This window comes from Schistocerca cancellata, chromosome 4 (genome assembly GCF_023864275.1).
Source record: "Schistocerca cancellata isolate TAMUIC-IGC-003103 chromosome 4, iqSchCanc2.1, whole genome shotgun sequence".
Taxonomy (NCBI): Eukaryota; Metazoa; Arthropoda; class Insecta; order Orthoptera; family Acrididae; genus Schistocerca; species Schistocerca cancellata.
In genome coordinates, this window is record NC_064629.1 from 706,217,862 (window position 1) to 706,240,641 (window position 22,780).

The 22,780-nt window shown below is 41.9% G+C and overlaps 1 protein-coding gene across 1 annotated transcript in view; it reads left to right on the forward strand.

The window, feature by feature from the left end:
* Positions 1-22,379, forward strand: part of LOC126184392 (homeobox protein engrailed-1-B-like) — a 378,341-nt gene extending 355,962 nt beyond the window's left edge. The window contains exon 3 of the mRNA XM_049926776.1: positions 19,973-22,379. Within this exon, the coding sequence (XP_049782733.1) occupies positions 19,973-20,304 (332 nt within the window). The 3' untranslated portion in view covers positions 20,305-22,379. The remainder of the gene's footprint in view (positions 1-19,972) is intronic.
* Positions 22,380-22,780: the final 401 nt, after the last annotated feature.

A 22,780-nucleotide genomic window follows, 5' to 3' on the forward strand; every position in this document is an offset into this window, starting at 1 on the left:
ATGCGGCGACAGGACCTTATCGGATATTGTGTGCCAAACAACTGACAATATACGTTAAGATCAAGATTCCATGGCCTCGTTGACCAGCCCAGAAAATGTGGACACCTGTGCTCATCTTCGTCAACGGGCATTACGGGGCTGTCAAGAATGATTGACACTGTGATAAATAAATAAAAGAAAAAGAAAGTTTCAGGAAACATCACTGAAGGAGAATTATTGTTCGTAAATAATTTCTATTGCTGAAAATACACGGTACGAAAACAATAGCAATACAGAAGGAGCCGGATAATATAAAATACAATTGAAGTTAAACTGCTAATAGAAACAACCTAACGCAATATACTGTGCTTCAGGTAGCGCCATTGTGCACTTAAACAAATGGAAAAGTTACTTGATACTACGATGATACGGCGTCTTTTCCCTATGATGTGTAATTCACAAGGAGGAAGATGAGTAGAGGAACATTTTAGTTTTGACGGAGATGGAGCAATGAGTAAGTTGGGGCTTTTTAACGAACCATCATAGCCTTTCCACAAATTACTTAGGGAAAACATAGGAAACGTAAATCAGGCTGCTAAAGATTTCTTAGTAACTTTTTAGCGAAGAAAATATTCTTGCCATAATTTCCTACCAGATAAAGGCAAGATTATTCATAATGTCGCTGAAGCAGCTGACAAGGGAACCTCCCCATCGCACCCCCCTCAGATTTAGTTATAGGTTGGCACAGTGGATAGGCCTTGAAAAACTGAACACAGATCAATCGAGAAAACAGGAAGAAGTTGTGTGGAACTATGAAAAAAATAAGCAAAATGTATAAAATGAGTAATCTATGCGCAAGATAGGCAACATCAAGGACAATATGGGCTCGTCAGTGCCTTGGTCCCGTGGTTAGCGTTGGCATCTGCGGAACGAGAGTGAAAGATTTATTTCTTTATTTTCAGACAATTATTATCTGTCCGTCCGTCTGCCCGATGCGAGGTAACTGCGCCGTAGTATGGGGACGCTACACCTAAACAAACATCGAAAAACACTTTTTTGGGAGTGGTTATCACATCCACAAGAAAACCTAAATTGGGCAAGGTAGAAGAAGCTTTTTACCCATTCGCCAAGTGTACAAGTTAAGTGGGTCGACAACATATTCCTGTCATGTGACGCACATGCCGTCACCAGTGTCGTATAGATTATATCAGATTGTTTTCCTGTGGAGGAATGGGTTGACCTATGACCTTGCGATCAAATGTTTTTGGTTCCCATTGGAGAGGCACGTCCTTTCGTCTACTAATCGCACGGTTTTGCGGTGCGGTCGCAAAACACAGATACTAAACTTATTACAGTGAACAGAGACGTCAATGAACGAACGGACCGAACATAACTTTGCGAAAATAAAGAACGTAAACTCTTCACTCGAGGGAAGACTTGAACCAAGGACCTCTCGTTCTGCAGCTGCTCACGCTAAGCTCCTGAGCTTACACTATCCTTGATGTTGCCTATCATGCGCATGGACTACTAAGTTTGTATATTTTGCTTATTTTTTTCATAGTTCAACACAACTTCTTCCTGATTTCTCGATTGATCTGTGTTCACTTTTTCAAGGCCTATCCACTGTGCCAACTTATAAATAAATCTAAGGGGGGTGCGATGGGGAGGTTCCCTTGTGAGTAGTACAGCCACTGTAATGTAGTGGTTAGATACTAGATTGTTGCATGGAGGATAGTGAGTTCAAAACTCACCTGGAGTGTAAAATTTTAATTTCTTTATTCGATTCGAGTACATTCTAGAAGTATCCACAAATGTCAAGAGTCATTGTACTGGAATGTTCTGTAACTGTATATATACCGTATGTGATCTGGCCGGCTCCGCGCTCTTGTATGTGCAAGTGCTGAATAAACCTTCGTTAAGTGAAGTTAATGTTCGTCATTCATCTAATTACATCTTCTTCTACGTGACAATATTTTCGTCAATGAAAGTTGGGTGCATCGTGGGAAACCTGTATTTCTGTCTATCTGAGTGTGTAGCGTATGGATGAATACTAACGAATTATATTGTGTTCCCGTCATTCAGAATTACTAATGACGTGGTTTATTTTATTTTTCGTTTCATTATTGAGTCCTGTATTACATGTGGGCACTGTAGTTGTAGATGAATGTTTCGTGTTGTAGGTAAATCAGATTAAAATTGTGAGCAGTGTTTTATGCAGTACTTCATTTATCATGATACGCTTCGAAGACTTCGGTCTTCATCGTTAGATGACAGTTTTCATTCAGTTTAAATACGACGCACTGTGGTATCTGAGTGCAGTATTTTCTATCTCGGTGAAAGACTATAACTCAAATAAAAACGAGCTGTTCGTAGCTACGTAAGGAAGTAAATAATGAAATAAACCGTGTTTTAGACAACTGTGAACAACACGGACACAGCTAAACCAAGCTCAGGCAACTATTACAATCACAATTATACGTTTCACACTTTATCTGAGGAAGACGACGGCAGTCCAACTTCCGTCTCTAATAACCTCGACGTCGACGTGACAATAAACACCGATCTTCCTTGCTTGCTTCGGCAATCCAACTTCAACAGAGCCTCGCTCGACAGGAATGCTGGATTGCTGCATTGCCCCCACGTTCGCTGATGGATTGACTTTGCCTTAAACTAACTGGAAGTGGTGGCATGAACTTTCTTGCAAAAAGCAATAACGATGTAGCTTTTTAAAGCGCATTAAAATGTTTTCGATATTTTCACGAGTAAGGTGTGACATAATGCATTATAAATGCATTATAAATTACCTCCAGTTCCAAAAGCTGCAGTGTACTAAAGGTGTGACATAATGCATTATAAATTACCTCCAGTTCCAAAAGCTGCAGTGTACTAATACGTCCAGAATGTAAAAGAATTATAAAGGACAATCAAAAAGTTTCCGTTTGAGGGCGTTGCTGCAGCGTATATGCAATTTAGCGCGACTCCGATGCGAGTGTACAGTATAAGCACCGATATGTAGCCAAGGCATTAGTGTGGTATTCGTGTCTTTCCGACGTGCGTACATTTAATTTGGAGACGTGAGCTATGGCGACGTTATTACCAAATGCGTCAAAACAGGACCAACGTTCTGTTGTTCTTTTTTTGACTGCCGAAGGACAAACACCGGAAGACATTCTACGATGGATTAAGACTGTATGTAGGACTGCATGTCTGTCGAAAACCACTGTTGGGGAATAGCGCGCCATGATAAAGTTACGCCACCTCAACCGCGAGATACACGGGCGCTCTCACAGTAGTCCTGATCCCTCCCCATGCGATTATCGCGCCTGGGGTCCCTTGAAAAAGGCGTTGAATGGTCGACGATTACCGCCGGACGACGACGTGCAGCAGGCAGTTACGAACTTCTTCACGCAGGAGTACACACTGTTTCACCAAACGGGTATATTCATCCCAGTGCGTCGTTAGAATGATTACCTCAATGTTCACGGCAATTTCTCCTGATTAGCATACCGATTCTGGATTGTACGGCCTTCGAACGGGAACTATTTGATCGCCCCTCGTATTTACTAACGCTCTGTGGGAATTGGTAACACTGAGAAAATTTGTGTCGGTATGGGAACTGACGTCAATGTTTCCGATATTGACAATACGACAATACTAGCCTTCTGACGGTTGTTACATTGACGTATTGGCAATAATACTGAATGTGACAGGGGTCCTTAACTTACGTGCAACATCTGTATCATTGCAAATGATTCGCGCGTATCGTTTGTTAGCACTGCACGAAATGGCCGATAGTGCTCAAACACGTGACAGTAGAGTTCACTAAAACCTTAACAGACAAATAAGAAAGCAATACTCGTGCAAAATGATAGCAGCACCTCTAGCGCGTAAGCTGGAAGATACAGAATTCGCGAAGAGAATGTTTATGGGTAATGTATTTTAACCGGGCGCTAAGCTCTCCGACATGCCATCGTAATAAATTATAGTTCAAAATACGCCTATTCAAGAGAATATGGATATTATCATACAAATAAACATCCAAAACTAAACGCAAGACCAATGGACAGTAAAATGTCTCTCTCTCACGATTTGTTTCCGCGGTTCAGGTTGAAACCAATCGCGGGCAATGTCCGGCCCGCGGGACGCCGGTCGCTCAGCCATGCGCTAGATCATTAATATGCGGCTCTGTAACACTCCCTTTGAGTACTCCCGAAATTACCTTTACAAAAAAATGGTTCAAATGGCTCTGAACACTATGGGACTTAACTTCTAAGGTCATCAGTCCCCTAGAACTTAGAACTACTTAAACCTAACTAACCTAAGGACATCACACACATCCATGCCCGAGGCAGGATTCGAACCTGCGACCGTAACGGTCGCGCGGCTCCAGACTGTAGTTCCTAGAACCGCTCGGCCACCCCGGCCGGCTTACCTTTACACGAAGGGCGTTCAATAAGTAGTGTAACATTTTTTTCTGAAAGCAAATTTATTTTATTCAAGAGTCTAATACACCATATTATTCCTCACGCTTTTCGGTGCACATCTCTAATATTCAAATAGTCTCCGTTCAGTATGACGGCCAACCAACCTCACTGGGAGGGCCAGGATACACACATAGTACCACTCTGGTCTGCGTCGGAGCCAGCGTCTTGCTGCATCAGTAAGCTCCCCATCATCCACGTAATGCTTCTCGCGGATTGCGTCTTTCATTGGCCAGAGAAGTGGAACTCGGAAAGTGTGAGAGCCGGCCGTTGTGGCCGAGCGGTTCTAAGCGCTTCAGTCCGGAACCGCGCTGCTGCTATGGTCGCAGGTTCGAATCCTGCCTCGGGCATGGATGTGGTTGATGTCCTTAGGTTAGTTAGGTTCAAGTAGTACTAAGTCTAGGGGACTGGTGACCTCAGATGTTGTCCCATAGTGCTTAGAGCCATTTGAACCATTTTCTTGAAAGTGTGAGATCCGGGCTGTAGGGCGGATGAGGAAGAACAGTCCAGTGAAGTCTTGTGAGCTCCCATCGGGTGCGCAGACTTGTGTGAGGCCTTGCGTTGTCGCAGAAAAGGAGAGGTCTGTTTGCATTTTTGTGACGATTAACCTGATGCAGTCATTTCTTCAGTTTCCTGAGGTTAGCACAATACACTTCAAAGTTGATCGTTGCACCAAAACGTTAGCGCGACCTTGGCGATGATGGCATACACCATGCCAAACGACTCACCGTGCTATTTTTCACTGCCAGGTCTCCGTTGATATTCTGTTAGCGCTATGAATATCTGCATTGCCGTGGTTTTCCGCCAAAAGAAATTTAATGACAGTTCTCGGCTACCAATGTACCTCTGTCACAGATACAAATTTGAAGTATAAGTATAGCGCCACTACCTAATGGAACTTCATGAAGCTATAGGGGTTGAAGCGGAAGTATCTCACGTTCCACAGTAAATTTCGTATTTCTTCAACCGAAACTGGCTGAGATAAAAAAAGTGTTGCCTTACTTATTAAAGGCTCCACGTAGTTGTCGATTTTTATTTATTTATTTTTATTTTACACGACTGATTTCGTAGAACCAAATTGAGGAGCAATTCTCCGAGCTCATAGAACGTGTCAGTACATGAAATTACAACATAAAAGTAATAACAGATAAAATAAAATATTTGTGAGCCCAAAAAAGACAAGCCATGATTTTATGTAACCGCAATCAATAACATAACACAGGAATCAGCTTAATTTTCCAAGGAACTCCTCGACAGAATAGTAGGAGTCACCCGTGAGGAAACTCTTCAGTTTCGATTTGAAAACGCGTAGATGACTGCTAAAATCTTTCAATTCTTGTGGTAGCTTATTGAAAACGGGTGCAGCATTATACCGCACCTCTTTCTGTACAAGAGTCAAAGAGCTACGACCCAAATGCAGATTGGATTTTTGCTTAGTATTAACTGAGTGAAAGCTGCTTAATTCTTAGGGATAAGCTGATATTATTAGCAAGAAACGACAGTAGGTCGACAAGAAGATGGCGAACTTACACCACTTATTGCCCGAACCGCCCGTTTCTGAGCCAAAAATATCCTTTGAGAATGGGAATAGTTACCCCAGAATATAATACCATACGTCATAAGCGATTGAAAACAAGCAAAGTAGACTACTTCTCTTGTCGAACTATCACTTACTTCAGATACCGTTCGAATATTAAAAATGGCAGCATTAAGTCTTTGAACAAGATGCTAAATGTGGGCTTTCCAAGACAGTTTACTATCTATCTGAACATCTAGAAATTTGAACTTTTAAGCTGGCCGAGCGGTTCTAGGCGCTTCAGTCTGCAACCGCGACCGCTACGGTCGCAGGTTCGAATCCTGCCTCGGGCATGGTGTGTGTGATGTCCTTAGGTTAGTTAGGTTTAAGTAGTTCTAAGTTCTAGGGGACTGATGACCTCAGATGTTAAGTCCCATAGTGCTCAGAGCCATTTGAATCATTTGAACTGTTCAGTTTCACTAATTATATGCACATTCTGTGAAGTTAGAACGTCGGGTTTCGTTGAACTGTGTGTTAGAAACTGTAAAAACCGAGTCTTACTACGATTTAGCATTAGTTTATTTTCTACAAGCTATGAACTTATGTCATGAACTGCACTATCTGCAACAGTCCCAGTGTTGCACACAACCCCTTTACTAATAAGCTAGTGTCATCAGCAAACAGACATATTTTAGAATCGCCTGTAGTACTACAGTGCATATCATTTATATAAATAAGGAACAGGAATGGCCCCAGCACTGACCCCTGGGACATCCCCATTTAACCGTGCCCCACTCAGACCCCACATCATAGCCATTCTGGAAACTGTGATTAATGACCTTTTGCTGTCTATTGTTGAAGTAACAAGTGAACCAGCTGTGAGCTACCGCCCGTATTCCACAATAGTCCAACTTCTGATATAGTATTTTGTGATCAATACAATCAAACGCCTTAGTTAAATCAAAAAAGATGTAATCCCGAATAGTGTAGGTACTCTACGCGCAGTTTTAAGAACTTTTGCTCCGTTGAGAATGACCTACAGAGTTCTGTCTGTTAGGAAGTCCTGTACCCAGTCACAACTCTGGTTTCGTACTCAGTAAGCTCGTAGTTTGTTCACTAAACGAAAGATGTTGGATATTTTAGAAAAGCTACGAACATCTTCTTAGAAGACATGTGCGTGTTTGTAATATCGGAGGAGGGATGTCTCCCGTTTCCTAAAGCAGTACAGCCAGAAGTAGGTGGGACTGCGAAGGAGAACCGCAAATGCACCAGAGGCATGTCAACGCGTTCACCGAGATGGAGGGAGTAATAATCTCCAGTCGTAGCTGTGAGGCGCGGAGGGAGCGCGAGCAACAGCTGAGGGCAGGGGCGGCGCAGGAATTCGCGGATTACACGCGCGTAAGTGGCTGCTGCACAAACCAATTTCACGCCTCCGGGGAGGGGCCGCGCTCGGCCGGGGTGATTCATACCGCGCCACTAATACCGCGCCCTTCAATTAAACATTTCAGCGGCGCGGGGCTGGCCAACAAAGACCCCCACCTTGAGCGCCTCGTTAATTGGAGCAGCCGATCAGTTTCACTCGTTATTCCAGCGCTCTTCTCGCGTTGCTTTAATTTAATTGCACAAGTGTTTTCCCGTGTGCGCACTATCTCGGCGCCGACGCTCGACGACCCCGATCTGAGGGTGATAGGGGAACTATGACACCGACAGTGAGCCGGAGAATTGCGTTATTGTGTCTCCCCCAGGGGCCAGAGCCAGTACAACCCCTGGTGTCAATTTAAAGCTTTTAGACACGCTCGAGCAATATTAGTTACTTCTCTAGACTCTGAATGAGGTGCCTAGAGCAGTGTCATGACATGTAGAACCTTAAACTACTTTACCGTTGCATTAGGCCGTAGTATGATGATGTGGAAATAGAATCTATTAGAAATACAATAACTGTAAATAAGTAATAGACCAATAACGACTCACTCGATATACAACTTCATTTCGAAATTTCTGTCACGTACTGTATTCCTGGCGTACAAGCGATGCCAGCCCAGTGGCAGCTTGAAGTAACAACTGTAAACAGCAGGTGTGCATTCGGCCAGTCAGTTGTTAACAAATCTACGACTGAATCCATGACTTCCTTGCAAATAGAACTCAACACATAGCTCTTAATCGAACAAAATCGACAGACGTAGGGGTAAAATGTAAATGTCGTGTGTCTAGGTGTGTCGTGTGTCGTGTGTCGGGTAGACCGTTCGCCGGGTGCAAGTCTTTCGATTTGACGCCACTTCGGTAACTTGCGCGTCGATGGGGATGAAATGATAATGATTAGGACAACACAACACCGAGTCCCTGAGCGAAGAAAATCTCCGAGCCAGCCGGGAATCGAACCCAGGCCCTTAAGATTGACATTCTGTCGCGCTGACCACTCAGCTACTTTTTTTTTATTAACCTCATTTTGTTTGTTTTTGTTCGTTGTATCTGCTCGGGGCGGACGTCGCAAGACACCCGTTTCAGTTCGTCGTTGATACATTAACTCAGTTTTTTTTTATTACTGAGGGCACATAACCCTCTGACCGAACGCGCTGAGTTACCGTGCCGGCTGCTCCCGGGGGCGGACGACATAAGGGTAATATCCAGAGTACCCGAAGGGAGTGTCATAAGACCCTTTCGGTATACAATGTCTATAAATGATCTAATAGAAAGCATCGGAAGCTCTTTAAAACTGTCCGCAGATGATGCTGTATTCGGTAAGACTGTAGCTACGCCGGAAGACAGTATCGACTTGCAGAATAGCCTACAGAGAATTCATGAATGGTGCAGGCTCTGGCAGTTGACTCTGGACGTAAATAAATGTCACGTTCTGCGCATGCATAAGAGAAGAAATCCATTGCTGTGCTACTATACTATTGATGTAAAATTCCTGGAAACAGTATTACCTTAAAATATTTAGGACTAACTATCGAGAGCGACCTTAAGTAGAGTGAACACGTAAAAAAAAGAAAAAAACAGTAGGAAAAGCAGGTGTCAGTCTGAGATTAGTAGGTTAAAATCCTAAGGAAGTGTAGCTCGTCCACGAAGGAAGTGGCTTACAATGCGCTTGTTCATCAGTATGGGATCCATAGCACATAGGACTGGTAGAAGAGGCCGACAAGTTCCAACGAAGAGCTGAGCGTTTCTTCACGGGATCGCTTGGTCGGCGCGAGAGAATTTCAGAGATGCTTAATAAAGTCCAGTGGCAGACGATACATGAGATGTGTTATGTATCACAGAGAGGTTTACTACTAAAAATTTGAGAGAGTACTTTCGGAGAAGAGTCAGGAAAAATATTACTTTCAGCCATCTCTCGAAGTGACCATGCCGAGAAAATTCGAGAAATTGGAGCTTATCGACAATCATTCTTCCCAAGAGCCATTTGTAAGTGGAGCAGGGAAGAGGAGATCAGTTAGCGGTAGCAGAAGCACACCCCACCGCACACCGTTTTTTTTTTAATTTTTTTCATTCTGTTCATTATTGTTCGTTGTGTTTGATCGTAGCGGATGTCACATGAAATCAGTTGTTGGTCCCTTCACCCAGGTTTTTTTTTTTTATTTTTTTGTTGTTGCAGAGAGCAGCCATCTCTCTGACAGAACACGCCGAGCTACCGTGCCGGCACCGTTAGGTGGTTTGCGGAGTGTTAATGTAGATGTAGCAGACCGTGTTAAGTAGTGGACGTACGGCTGCAGTCTGTTAACACTGCTCTGTCGTAAACTGCAGCACCTGTAAATTAAGTGCCCAAGACATTCTTCAGAATGTTTTTAAGTAGAGAAAAGTGTGTGTAAAGTTTGTCACGCACACCTTTACACCTGGGAAAAAAGAATGACGGGAGGGCCCTTGCCACGGCTCGATTGAAAATTCTGGAAAAAATGCTGAGGAGACTTGGTGTTATCAATACGAACCTACAACAAAATGATAAAATGGTGAAATTGAGATGAAGGGTGGACGACGTACCCGTCATTTAAGTCAATACGACGCGCGAATGACGTCCCAAAGGAGGACTTGCCTGGCAGTTTCACATTATTGTTCGAAAGTTATCTCTTATGTACTCGATTCAGCGGAGACTGTGTAGGCTAGAACATCTAAAGCATTAAAACTGCCATCTTTTTTCTATTTTATTACTAATCTAGTCAGGAAACTCTTCCGACCGACCAGGTATGTGCCATTATATCAGCAGTCTCACAAATGTGCGCCCAATAAACAAAACACACGAATAATTAAAACATAAAATCATACAGAACAGAAATTCCCAGATTAGCCTACAAATAGTATACTCGACACTGTTCAGCATAGGCTAAGATCATGACGGATAGATGTCTGCCTGCAGAAACACTGAGAGAAGACTCATAAGGTCCATAGCCTGCATGAGCTGGGTAATACCAAGAAAAAAAGAAAACGTAAGTTTTTCACAAAATGGACTGTGCGAAAAACAGTCAACAGCCATGTCTGTACCTGTTTTTCTATTATATCTTGTTTTGATCAGCCAAATTATTCGTGGCGTACTTTCCGGTTTCAGCGGACACCTAAGTGAAAATCGTTATTAGGTGTTTATGATCAGTCCTAGTTGAATCATTGAATAAATGCTCTTAGAAGTTGCCGTCAACAATGCCGTCATATTATACGGGGTGTTACAAAAAGGTACGGCCAAACTTTCAGGAAACATTCCTCACACACAAATAAAGAAAAGATGTTATGTGGACATGTGTTCGGAAACGCTTAATTTCCATGTTAGAGCTCATTTTAGTTTCTTCCACCTACGCTCAATGGAGCACGTTATCATGATTTCATACGGGATACTCTACCTGTGCTGCTAGAACATGTGCCTTTACAAGTACGACACAACATGTGGTTCATGCACGATGGAGTTCCTGCACATTTCAGTCGAAGTGTTCGTACGCTTCTCAACAACAGATTCGGTGACCGATGGATTGGTAGAGGCGGACCAATTCCAAGGCCTCCACGCTCTCATGACCTCAACCCTCTTGACTTTCATTTATGGGGGCATTTGAAAGCTCTTTTCTACGCAACCCCGGTACCAAATGTAGAGACTCTTCGTGCTCGTATTGTGGACGGCTGTGATACAATACGCCATTCTCCAGGGCTGCTTCAGCGCATCAGGGATTCCATGCGACGGAGGGTGAATGCATGTATCCTCGGTAACGGAGGACATTTTCAACATTTCCTGTAACAAAGTGTTTGAAGTCACGCTGGTACGTTCTGTTGCTGTGTGTTTCAATTCCATGATTAATGTGATTTGAAGAGAAGTAATAAAATGAGCTCTAACATGGAAAGTAAGCGTTTCCGGACACATGTCCACATAACACATTTTCTTTCTTTGTGTGTGAGGAATGTTTCCTGAAAGTTTGGCCGTACCTTTTTTGTAGCACCCCGTATAAAATATGTAAGTTCTTCTTGTTTATTAAAATTTTCTTGTTACGGATTAGTAATCAGGCATATTAGAGAAATATATTCGAATTTAATTATTTAATGGTGCTCTCTAGCATTTCAGAGTTCCTCATATGAAGTGACTTGGACTTAAATTGGACTTCCAAGTATCAACAACATGTGAAAGCATTGACTTATATTCCTATCTTTCAGTATTGTAAGCTATGATTCGCATTCGGGATGAGCGGGCATCAAACCTCTCCAAGCCAATCCAGATTTAGGTTCTTTATGTTTCGCTACATTATTAAAGGTAAACTGCGAGATGAGTTCTTTAAACATGCTATGGATCTTTCCTGCTGTCTTCACCTACTCCGCAAACCATCCTACGGTGCGTGGTGGAGGCTACTTTGCATACCAGTGTCATTTCCCCCTTTTCCTTTTCCTGTCGCGTGTTGTTCGCGGGAAGAACGACTGCTGATAAGTCTCGTTGTGGGCTCGAATCTCTCTAATTTTATCTTGATGTTCTTTTTGCGACATGTACGTAGGAGGAAGCAATACACTGGTTGACTCTTCTAGGAACGTACGCTCTCGGGACTTTAACAGTAGACCATACCGTGTTGCAGAACGCCTCCTTTGCTGCATCTGCTAATGGAGTGGGCTATGCATTTCCGCAATGATTTCGCGCCTGCTAAATCTAGCTGTAACGAAGCTTTCTGCTCTTCTTTGGATCTTCTCTATTTGCTCCATTAGTCTTAACCACGAGAGAGCGGATAGGTGGAAAGAATATACTGAAAGCATCTATGAGGGGGAAGATTTGTCTGATGTGAAGAAGAAACAGGAGTCGATTTAGAAGAGATAGGGGATCTAGTATTAGAATCAGGATTTAAAAGAGCTTTGGAGGACTTAAGACCAAATAAGGCAGAAGGGATAGATAACATTCCACCAGAATTTCTAAAATCATTGGGTGAAGTGGCAACAAAACGACTATTCACGATGTTGTGTACAATGTATGAGTCTGGCGACATAACATCTGACTTTCGGAAAAACATCATGCACACAATTCCGAAGACGGCAAGAGTTGACAAGTGCGAGAATTATCGCACAATCAGCTTAACAGCTCATGAAGCCAAGTTGCTGACAAGAATAAATTACAGAAGAATGGAAAAAGAAATTGAGGATGCGCTACATGACGATCAGTTTGGTTTTAGGAAAGGAAAAGGCACGAGAGAGGCAATTCTGACGTTGCGGTTAATAATGGAACAAGACGAAAGAAATATCAAGACACGTTCATAGGATTTGTCGACCTGGAAAAATCGTTCGACAATGTAAAATGGTGCAAGATTTTCGAAATTCTCAGACACATAGGGGTATGCTATAGGGAGAGACGGGTCATATGTAACATGTACAACGGCCAAGAGGGAATAATAAGAATGGGCGACCAAGAACGAAGTGCTCGTATTAAAAAGGATGTAAGACAAGGATTTAGTCTTCCGCCTCTACTGTTCAGTCTGAAGAAATGATGGAAATAAAAGAAAAGTTCAGGAGTGGAATTAAAACTCAAGGTGAAAGGATATCAATGATACGATTCGCTGATGACATTGCCATCCTGAGTGAAAGTGAAGAAGAGTTACATGATCTGCTGAATGGAGTGAACAGTCTAATGAGTACAGGGTATGGATTTAGAGTAATTCTAAGAAAGACGAAGGTAATGAGAAGTAGTAGAAATGAGAACAGCGAGAAGCTTAATATCAGGATCGATGGTCACGAGGTAGATGAAGTTAAGGAACTCTGCTATCTAGGCAGTAAAATAACGAGTGACGGACGGAGCAAGAAGGACATCAAAAGCAGAATAGCAATGGCAAAAAGGGCATTCCTGGCCAAGAGAAGTCTACTAATATCAAATATCGGCCTTAACAGCATTATATGGTAGTGAAACATGCACTGTAGGAAAATCGGAACAGAAGAGAATCGAAGCATTTGAGATGTGGTGCTACAGACGAATGTTGAAAATTAGTTGGATCAGTAAGGTAAGGAATGAGGAGGTTTTGCGCAGAATCGGAAAGGAAAGGAATATGTAGAAAATATTGACAAGGAGAAGGGATACAATGATAGGACATCTGTTAAGGCGTGAGGGAATGTCTTCCATGGTACTAGAGGGAGCTGTAGAAGGGATGATGATGTTTGGTTTGTGGGGCGCTCAACTGCGTGGTTATCAGCGCCCGTACAATTTCCCAACCTTTGCTCAGTCCAATTTCGCCACTTTCCTGGATGATGATGAAATGATGAGGACAACACAAACACCCAGTCATCTCGAGGTAGGTGAAAATCCCTGATCCCGCCGGGAATCGAACCCGGGACCCCGTGCTCGGGAAGCGAGAACGCTACCGCGAGACCACGAGCGGCGGACGAGCTGTAGAAGGGAAAAACTGTAGAGGAAGACGGAGATTGGAATACATCCAGCAAATAATAGAGGACGTAGGTTGCAAGTGCTATTCTGAGATGAAGAGGTTAGCACAGGAGAGGAAATTCGTGGCGGGCCGCATCAAACCAGTACGGGTACTATACTGACGAGGAGTATCCAAATACTGGTCGAACGACTGTTTTGTAAGCTACTTTCGTTTTTGATGGGCTACATTTCGTGCTAATTTTTACACTGAATCTCAGCCTCGCATCTACCTCGATCGCAATTCAATTTATGTGGTCATTCTACTTTAAATCTCTCTCTTCCTAGATATTTGATGGAAGTAACTGCTACTAGTGATTGTTCTGCAGTTTTGTAATCATATTATAACAGTCTTCCTGAATTTCCCTACAATTTTCTAGTGTCGCGACTTCTCCATATACATCCTTATCATCCGCGAAGATCCTTTTCGAAACTCCGACGTTATATACTATGTCATATATATATATATATATATATATATATATATATATATATATATATATGAAAGGTAATGGTCTTTTAACACTCCCCTGGGACACGGCCGAAATTAATTCTGCGTCTGAAGATTGCTCTCTGTCCAAAACGACATGCTGTGTTCTGTTTGTTGGAAACTCTTCAGTCCAATCACAAAGGTGGTCCGATATTCCATACCCTCGTATTCTGTACATTAGGCAGCAGTGCGGAACTGTATGGAACGCCTCCCGGAAGTTAAGGAACAAGGCATCTTCCCGGGCGCCTGTATCTTCTGCTTTCTGGGTTTCGTGGATGAACAGAGCGAGCAAGTTTTCACACGATTGTTGTCTTCAGAACCCATGTTGTTTCCTGTAGAGGAGGTTTTCGGTCTCCAGAAATGTCATAATACGCGAACATAAAACATGTTCCAAAATGCTACAACAGTCCGACGTCGGAGATAGAGGCTTACAGTTTTGTGCTCCTGCTCGACGACCCTTCTTTAAAACGGGAATGACCTGCGCTTTTTATGATCATTAGGGACGCTTCGCTCCTCTATAGACTTTTGGTACACTGCTGTTAGAAGAGAGGCAAGTTCTTTCGCATACTCCGTGTAGAATCGAATTGGTATCCCGTCAGGTCCAGTGACCTTTTCTCTTTTCAGCTATTGCAGTTGATTTTCAGTCACTTACTTCGATAGCTGCCATTTTGTCATTCGTGCGACGATTTAAAGGAGGAACTACAATGAGTGCAAAATATCTAATAACTTCGTTGTAGAGGGAACGCTCTACTCTAATCTACGAAAAGCGGGGAATAACTTTCTTTCTGCTGCTCTTCATGTCATTACGTAACTTACTGTCATGAAACATGGCGTGACATAGTCAGTATTCGTAATGACAGCAATCTTACCAGCACTTGAAAGACTCAAATAACAGAATCAGAAACCATCACTTTATCACAGTATATCGGAGTTATGCCTTCTGCAGTTTCTGCAGAAAAAACGTTTAGTGTTCCCAGGATGAAGCTCTGAAGCTAGGAGATGTGGCACTGATGGAAATAAAGCTGTGAGAGGAGCGGCCCGAGTTAGGATGGTTAGTACATTCGGTAAAGTAGTTATCCGTGAAAAGCAGACGTCATAGTTCCGGGTCCGGCACACAATTTTAATCTTCCAGCAAGTTTCCCGTGTACAGTTCAGAATTTCGGATTACCACGTTTCAATGAATTCCTTCACAGTTGACTTCCCATCCAAATAATTACATTGTCCGTGTCCTCAACGGAATAATTAATGTTGCGAAGAGAATATTGCATAATATCACTGGACGTTTTAGATTAACTATAAAGTTGAGGATTTTCTAAATGGCACAATGCTGTCATTAGACTTATCGATAACACACAAGTGTTTAATAGCTCCAAAAAGGGTAGATTTTAAAAGCGGCCAGGCTCAAGGAGTGATACAATTGTTACAGAGCGTTTAATTTATGTTCTTAACACTTTGGTCTCTCGAAATTTCGCGGTGAGGGAATGTATATAGATAGTGGAGGGACACATCTGTAGAATCTTTGGAACTGTCTGTGTCTGATAAACCAAAAATCCTACGAAACATTAAGACTGGAAAAGTTCCCTACTTTATAGTTGCATACTATTTGACAGAGGAGGAGATACAGCATTATGCATCGTGGTACGAGGAAATTAAAAAAAAATCGAAAGTCGTGCATCTGACTGCGCTGAACAACTTTATTACTGGTGATAACACCTGGCTTATTGTATCTCCTACGATGTTCCAAGTAATTCTAAACCGAATAGTGGTTGTTTGAGTAGTGAAAGGGCATATGTTGCAGTATGGGAATTCTTTCCTGTGATGAGTATATTTTTTTTGCTACATAATGAGTGTTGAAACGTATTACGTTCGCCTTTAGTTGCACTCTTTGTCTGTGCTAAATGTATAAAAACTGACATACGCAGAACAATATTTCTCGCAAGGGATAGCCGAATAGCCAGGAAGCTTGCAGTAATATTACGCTCGTGCTTATGTCGTTATCTTGTCAAACTATAAAATGGAAATAATAGACATAACAGAGTATGCCAACTCATGTAACTAGTCTCCTCCCCTGTGTCATCATGGGGCACTACTTTATCGTGTTCAGTGCAATGGACAATATTTGCTAGTTCGTATCATAACGGTAGTTATATAAGCTCACAGACAAAAACGCTATCTTTTTCTAATCCAATGCAAAGTTTCGGACATGAAGTCCATAAGAAAATGATATAAGGAGGGTTGTTAGCGATATAAAACAAGCAGAAATATAAACTGGAGTTCCAGTCGCAGATTTTGGAAGAAATAGGAGTAATTCTGTAATTTTTCTGCTCAAAGTGACAAATTTGTTATTCTGTTTTTGCTGCGTTGTTATTATTCCACTGCAGTAAAAGATTTACTGAATGCCAAGTGTTTGTGCCTCTGTTGACATGTGATCTCCGAAAGTCCAAGTGCAAAAAATGTTGCAGAAACAATTCCTCTCATCTTGTAAATATTAGACAAAAAAATAACTTAGTGTCTGGCGTGCCTTCCACGATGAGGTCGTTAAAGATGGATCTCATACTCGAGACGAAGACGGATCCTTTTTCAAAGGATTCATCTCTGCATTTGCCTTAATCGCTTTTGGGATGAGTATGAAACACGCTCCTCATGAGTGAAAGTACAATGTTCTAATTGCTGCACCACTTCTCTTTGGTTATCAGCCAGAGCAACACAGTATAAAATTCGTCTAACTTACACACTTATAACTCGTACCGAGCAGCTTTCACTGAAAGGAAACACATTTGGTATTTCCTCATCTATTTCACTGTAATTTCTATTACTGGTTGGCCGTAAGAGTGTTAGCCGTTCACATTAAGTATATGACTTTTCATTAATAGTGTCTCCCCAATTGTGAGAATTGACTAGAGCGTCGTCTCTAATGACGTCAGGGTCATCAGAACCTTAAACTCTAGACATCAGTCTTTCCTACTTCTCTAACCACTTGTTTCATAATGGTTATTGGGTGAAACCACATTTTTATGATTTGCTACTTAGCTTATAACTGGTGTGATAGCAGAAACATGAAGTTTATCGTTCTAAACAAGATAATGATTTGCGTTTTCATTCTGTAACCACTGTCAAGTGAGGGTCGAACGATGTCCTCTTCTCAGCAAGAGAATCTGCTGCTGACTTGACTGGTGAAAGTCTGTATCAGTTCCTGGATAAATTATCAAGGGATCAAAGTCGGTAATTTCTGAGAGTGAGAATCAAAGTGAAATGTGCATAATGAGGCACTTTTTAATGTCACTGAAGTCAATGAGAGCACATTTTATAAGCTGAACCGGTAAATGAAGCGCAGTATTTATGCCTGTGAAGGTTCATCTAGGAGGTTTGCACTGCGTAGCGCAGACAGCCCTGTCGTACAAAATGCATGTGCCAGTCATGTGCTGTTAGAATCTGCATGAGTAATAATAAGAACTCTTTTGCGAAGTATCACTAAACGTCAGCAATCCCTGACTTACCAGTGGATTCGCAGTGAAACCACATACAATAAAATAACTTTTTTCTGGAAATACTTGTATATATTTTAATTTGATGTGTACTTGTTATTTTAAGGAAATAATAATTCTAACAAAGATTTTATTTGGAACTTCCCGGCTGATTAAAACTATATAGTGTAATGGAACTTGAGTCTGGAACTTCTGAATTTACCACGCAAGTATTCCACGGACTGAAGTATCTAAGAACGACTCACGACTAACCCTCACATTTCAATTCAACTAGTACCTCTTGTCCCTCTTGTCGTTCCTTTTAAGTCTGCAAGGTAGGACAAGAGGTACTGGCGGAAGTGAAGCTGTGACGGTAGATGATGATTTGTGCTTGGATAGTTCATTCGGTAGAGCATTGATCAGCGAAAGCTAAAGATCCCCGGTTGGTTTCTCGGTCTGCTAAACAATTTTAATAAGCCAGGAAGTTTCAAATTAGCGCATACGCTGCAGTAGAACCAAAATTCGTTGTGCAACTATTTTATTGCTGTTAGGCAAAAGGTTAACATGCTGCGCCACAGACCTAAGAATGACCCTAAGAGGGACAGTCATAAATTTTTAACTATCACCTCGAGGAAATAAGTTTACATAATTAGTTTTTTAGATTTTTTTAAAGGTACATATTTGCAGCCCTGGCACACGTCGAAATCCTCGCGTCACAGTGCCCAGCTCATCCAAGTTTCACCTCTGGGTTGCAATATTTTGTGTAGGCTACTCCAACGTTGTGCTACGGCACTATGGCATGAGGATTTCACTGTATACGACGACCACAAACATGCAAGACTTTTTATGTACCCCTCGAAGGCGGTGGACAAAAGTATGGAAACACCAAAATGGCAACACATCAACACGCCCAGTACGGTGTAGAAGAGCTGTTCACATTCAAAACAGCTTCCAGTCGTCTCCGAATGGATAAATACGGTAGCTGTATGGCCCTCAAGGGAGTATTACGCCATTGTTATTGCAAAAAAGTGGAAATTTTAGGAAGCGATGATGTAGGTGGATAGCGATCACGCATTCTCCTTAGATTAGACCACAATGGATCAATATAAGGAGATCTGGTGACTGTGTTGGGTATAAGAGATACGAAAATTCATACCCCTGCTCATAAATTTATCCTGGACGATACAATCTGTGTGAACAGAGGCCCCTTTCTCTTGGAGCAAAGTATCGCCATTGGGAGGCAAACATCTTACCATGGGATGGGATGATGGTCCAAAATAATCACGGGATCTTTGACAGTAATGCGTCTATGTAGAGAATCCATGGGACGCATGGAGCGCATGGAGTGCCATGATATGGCCGCACAAATTACCAACAAACCCTCGCCATGTTCCATTCTTCGGACGTAAACTCAACCAGAAGTTTGAAATAGAGTGAAGCAAGACTCATCCGACCAAATAACTTTCTTCCATTGCTCCATTTTCCAAGTTTTATTGCTTCGGCATTACGTATTCCTGTTAAATGCATATGCATTACAAGGTGATTTCGGGACTCCCTTTCGCTCTGCAATTCCTTGCTTCTGGAGCTTCCTTCGCGTTGTTTTGGTGCTGACAGGGTTCTCCAGTGCGACATTTAGTTCTGCAGTGATCTTCGCAACCGTCACCACAATTTTCTGCAGTGGCCGTCTGTCATGACCACTCAGTAAAAATTTTCGTCCGCGTTGTGACTTAGTGGATGATGTTTTTTGCCTTCCCTGTATACTGTACAAACCTTACATGCGGTGGTTCTCGAAACATCGAACATGTCGGCTACGGTGGTTACTGAAGCACCAACAATTTGGCCTGGTTCGAAATCTCTTAGCTCCGAGATAATGAAGTCGCAACTACACTGTTCAGGCCACGACTGACACTTGCAACATAATGAGGACATTGTACAGGTGGCGCTCTTGGTCAAATACAACAGCGCAACCTCCATTTATGTTGAAGCATGAATTTCTGTGTTTCCATATTTTTGTCCAGCGCCTGTGTATGCCGAACATTGCTGCTTGTCCACGATAGCTTTCTTTGCCTCGCTTTTTTTAATTCCTTTCACAGAAACAGAAACCAGCGACGAATTTTTCTATCGGCTGCTACGTCCTCCTTGCGAGGACCCACGAGTTTGGTGTCTAACGCGCTGTGTTTGTGGTTGCAGGTCCGCGGTCGCGCCGACTGAAGCGCAACAAGAAGCCGGAGGAGAAGCGGCCGCGCACGGCGTTCAGCGGCGAGCAGCTGGCGCGGCTGAAGCACGAGTTCACCGAGAACAGATACCTGACTGAGCGCCGCCGCCAGGAGCTGGCCAGGGAGCTGGGCCTCAACGAGGCGCAGATCAAGATCTGGTTCCAGAACAAGCGCGCCAAGATCAAGAAGGCCAGCGGCCAGAAGAACCCGCTGGCGCTGCAGCTGATGGCGCAAGGCCTCTACAACCACAGCACCGTGCCCATGACGCGCGAGGAGGAAGAGCAGGCCATCGCCTCCGACAAGTGAATCGCTGCGCCTCTCTTCCTTCACTAATCTTACGGAATTTTGCTGCCGCGACTACTGGGTGCACACTGCACAAAATGAAACTCGGCAAGCGAATAGTGAGTGCGCGCGCCTACGGTTCCACTGTGTGCACTGACGGATAATTTGGCCAGTTCCTTACCAGGACTTCTTAGCGCTCGAACTGAAGTGAGCTCTTCGTTGCTATTCAATGGACAGAAGAAATGAACTCGAATGTTTCAGATAGGTTTCTGATGAAGTGCCACGGGTACCAGATTTCTTTCAAAAGACATTCTAAGCGTATTGAGGAAAGAAACAACAGTAGAGGCTGGTAATTGTAAAGAATGTGGCAGACTGCTCTAGCAACTGAATAATACCTTTTGTGTTCAGTGGTGAAGGAATGCATGTAAGAAATTCTGTCTACAACATATCAGTTTACGGTGTAGCAGACTGCTTAAAATGACACTAGAATCCACAACCGACTAATGACGTGTCGGTGTTACTAAAGTGTGGAAAACAAATGTAGACGTTTTGAAACTATGTACCTCACTGTGAAATCAGTGGCTGAAGTTTTTAAGGGACAGGAGTTTCCTGAATCCACCGCAAGTCTTTCTTGGCAATCGCCACCTGCATTCTGCCAACCTTTAAACTGAAAGTTGTACGCAGTCGACTGTATTATGTGTAGAGGAGCAACCTCGCATTGTGTTTTATCTGTGTCTCTTAACTGACAGAATGACTGTGCAATAATTTAGTACCCATTCTTGTTTTCACATAACAATGAGCATTTCCTCCAGACGATCTACCGACATTAGTTTTATACATGTATCAGTCAACTGCGAACAGCAAGTGTAAAACAAGTATTTAATCGGATGTAGAACCAAAGGAGCTTTTAAACATCCTGCAAATAAGCTAAAGCACAAACAAATTGTTTTAAACAAAATATGCGTGTGTACAAATGTGTAACAATGTAAATGTGACTGATTTTTCATTATTATTATTATTATTTTATTATTATTTGCAGATGATGATAGATCTATATCGATTCAAACGTGTTGAAAGTATATATTTATACTGTAGGATCAGATCAAACATATGGTGCAACATTTACTACTTATATCTTTGAACCAAATATGACGTCACATCAAGGCCTTGTACATTTTCCAGTACATAACAATTTTTTTCTCACTCGAGAACTCTTGTTAGCAAGATAATGCTCAATAAGAAAGTTATTAGTCTTATTCATCATTGCTTAGAAATGTCGCTTGAGGAATTGTATAAGTGTTTTTTGCTTTTATTTTCTCTCTGTTAACAAGCAGCAGAGGAACCCGTTACCATATATCTTCTTTTATTGATTCTACTGAGAAACTTGAACATTTTCACATTGCAGTAGTGAACTTTTTTTTTAAATAATTCATTTCGGCTGCCCTGTTGTACTCTGAAAGAGAAAGATATAGCAATAACTTTTTACTTCGGATGTGCGATAATTAAATAAATAAATAATTAATTGTGCAGTCTGCCAAGTTTAACGACTTATTTATCATGGAAATAAGAAGATATTACACCAAAGTCTGATTCATTTATTCTCCATGTGTTAGAAGTAACTGGAAAGCATTGCTTGATTTGATGACTGCCAGATACTGTTAGCAAGATGACGTACTTCCACAGCTGTCTCTCTCTTCAGTAACAAAAATTGAAAAAAACTGAGAGTATTTAGTGTATAAGGAAGACAAAAATGTACATATAATTCAGAAATGCTCTATACTCGTTTAAACGTGTAGAATGTACAGAAAATATCTAGATATAATTTAATACGATATAAAATGTATATACATTGTACCTACATATTCCTACATGTTCTCTTGTAGCATTGGTAGAGACTAATTACTGCATTTATGCATGAGACAAGATTTCTTGCTGAAAACAGCAATTCCAATAAGCGAATTATGCCCATTTGATTGTGACTGTAAAAAGTAGTGAATGGTAACATTAAAATAACTGCAGTATTTTTCCTCATTTTCATGCAAAGATATGTACTTAAAATATTTATTGAAGTCAGAATAAAGCTTACTTCATTTACTTAATTGGTATACCGACATTTATTGTAGAATGCGTGCTTTATTTTCCTCATCACAAATCTTTTGTGTATTCTATTTTCAGAAAAGAGAAGAAACAAGTACTGTGTCTTCCAGTTATGGGCCTCTGACTGTTCTTCTCTGTGGCATTTAGATCGTCAGGGCCGTTTTTGGAGAAAGGAAACAAGTTATTTACCTGTTGAATACAGCCCAGTTGACTGTCATCGTCGCTGTCAATACGTTTTCAAAATAATTTTATTTTCCATCTTTTGGCCAACTGGAAACATTTATGTGAAATGATCAGAATGGAAAAGAAAACTGAAATGAAAAACTTCATTTTAAAGTTATTAGATGGAAGAAGATTAGGTAAACATTTTTGTTTTGGCACAATTCGTGTATTTATCACGGGA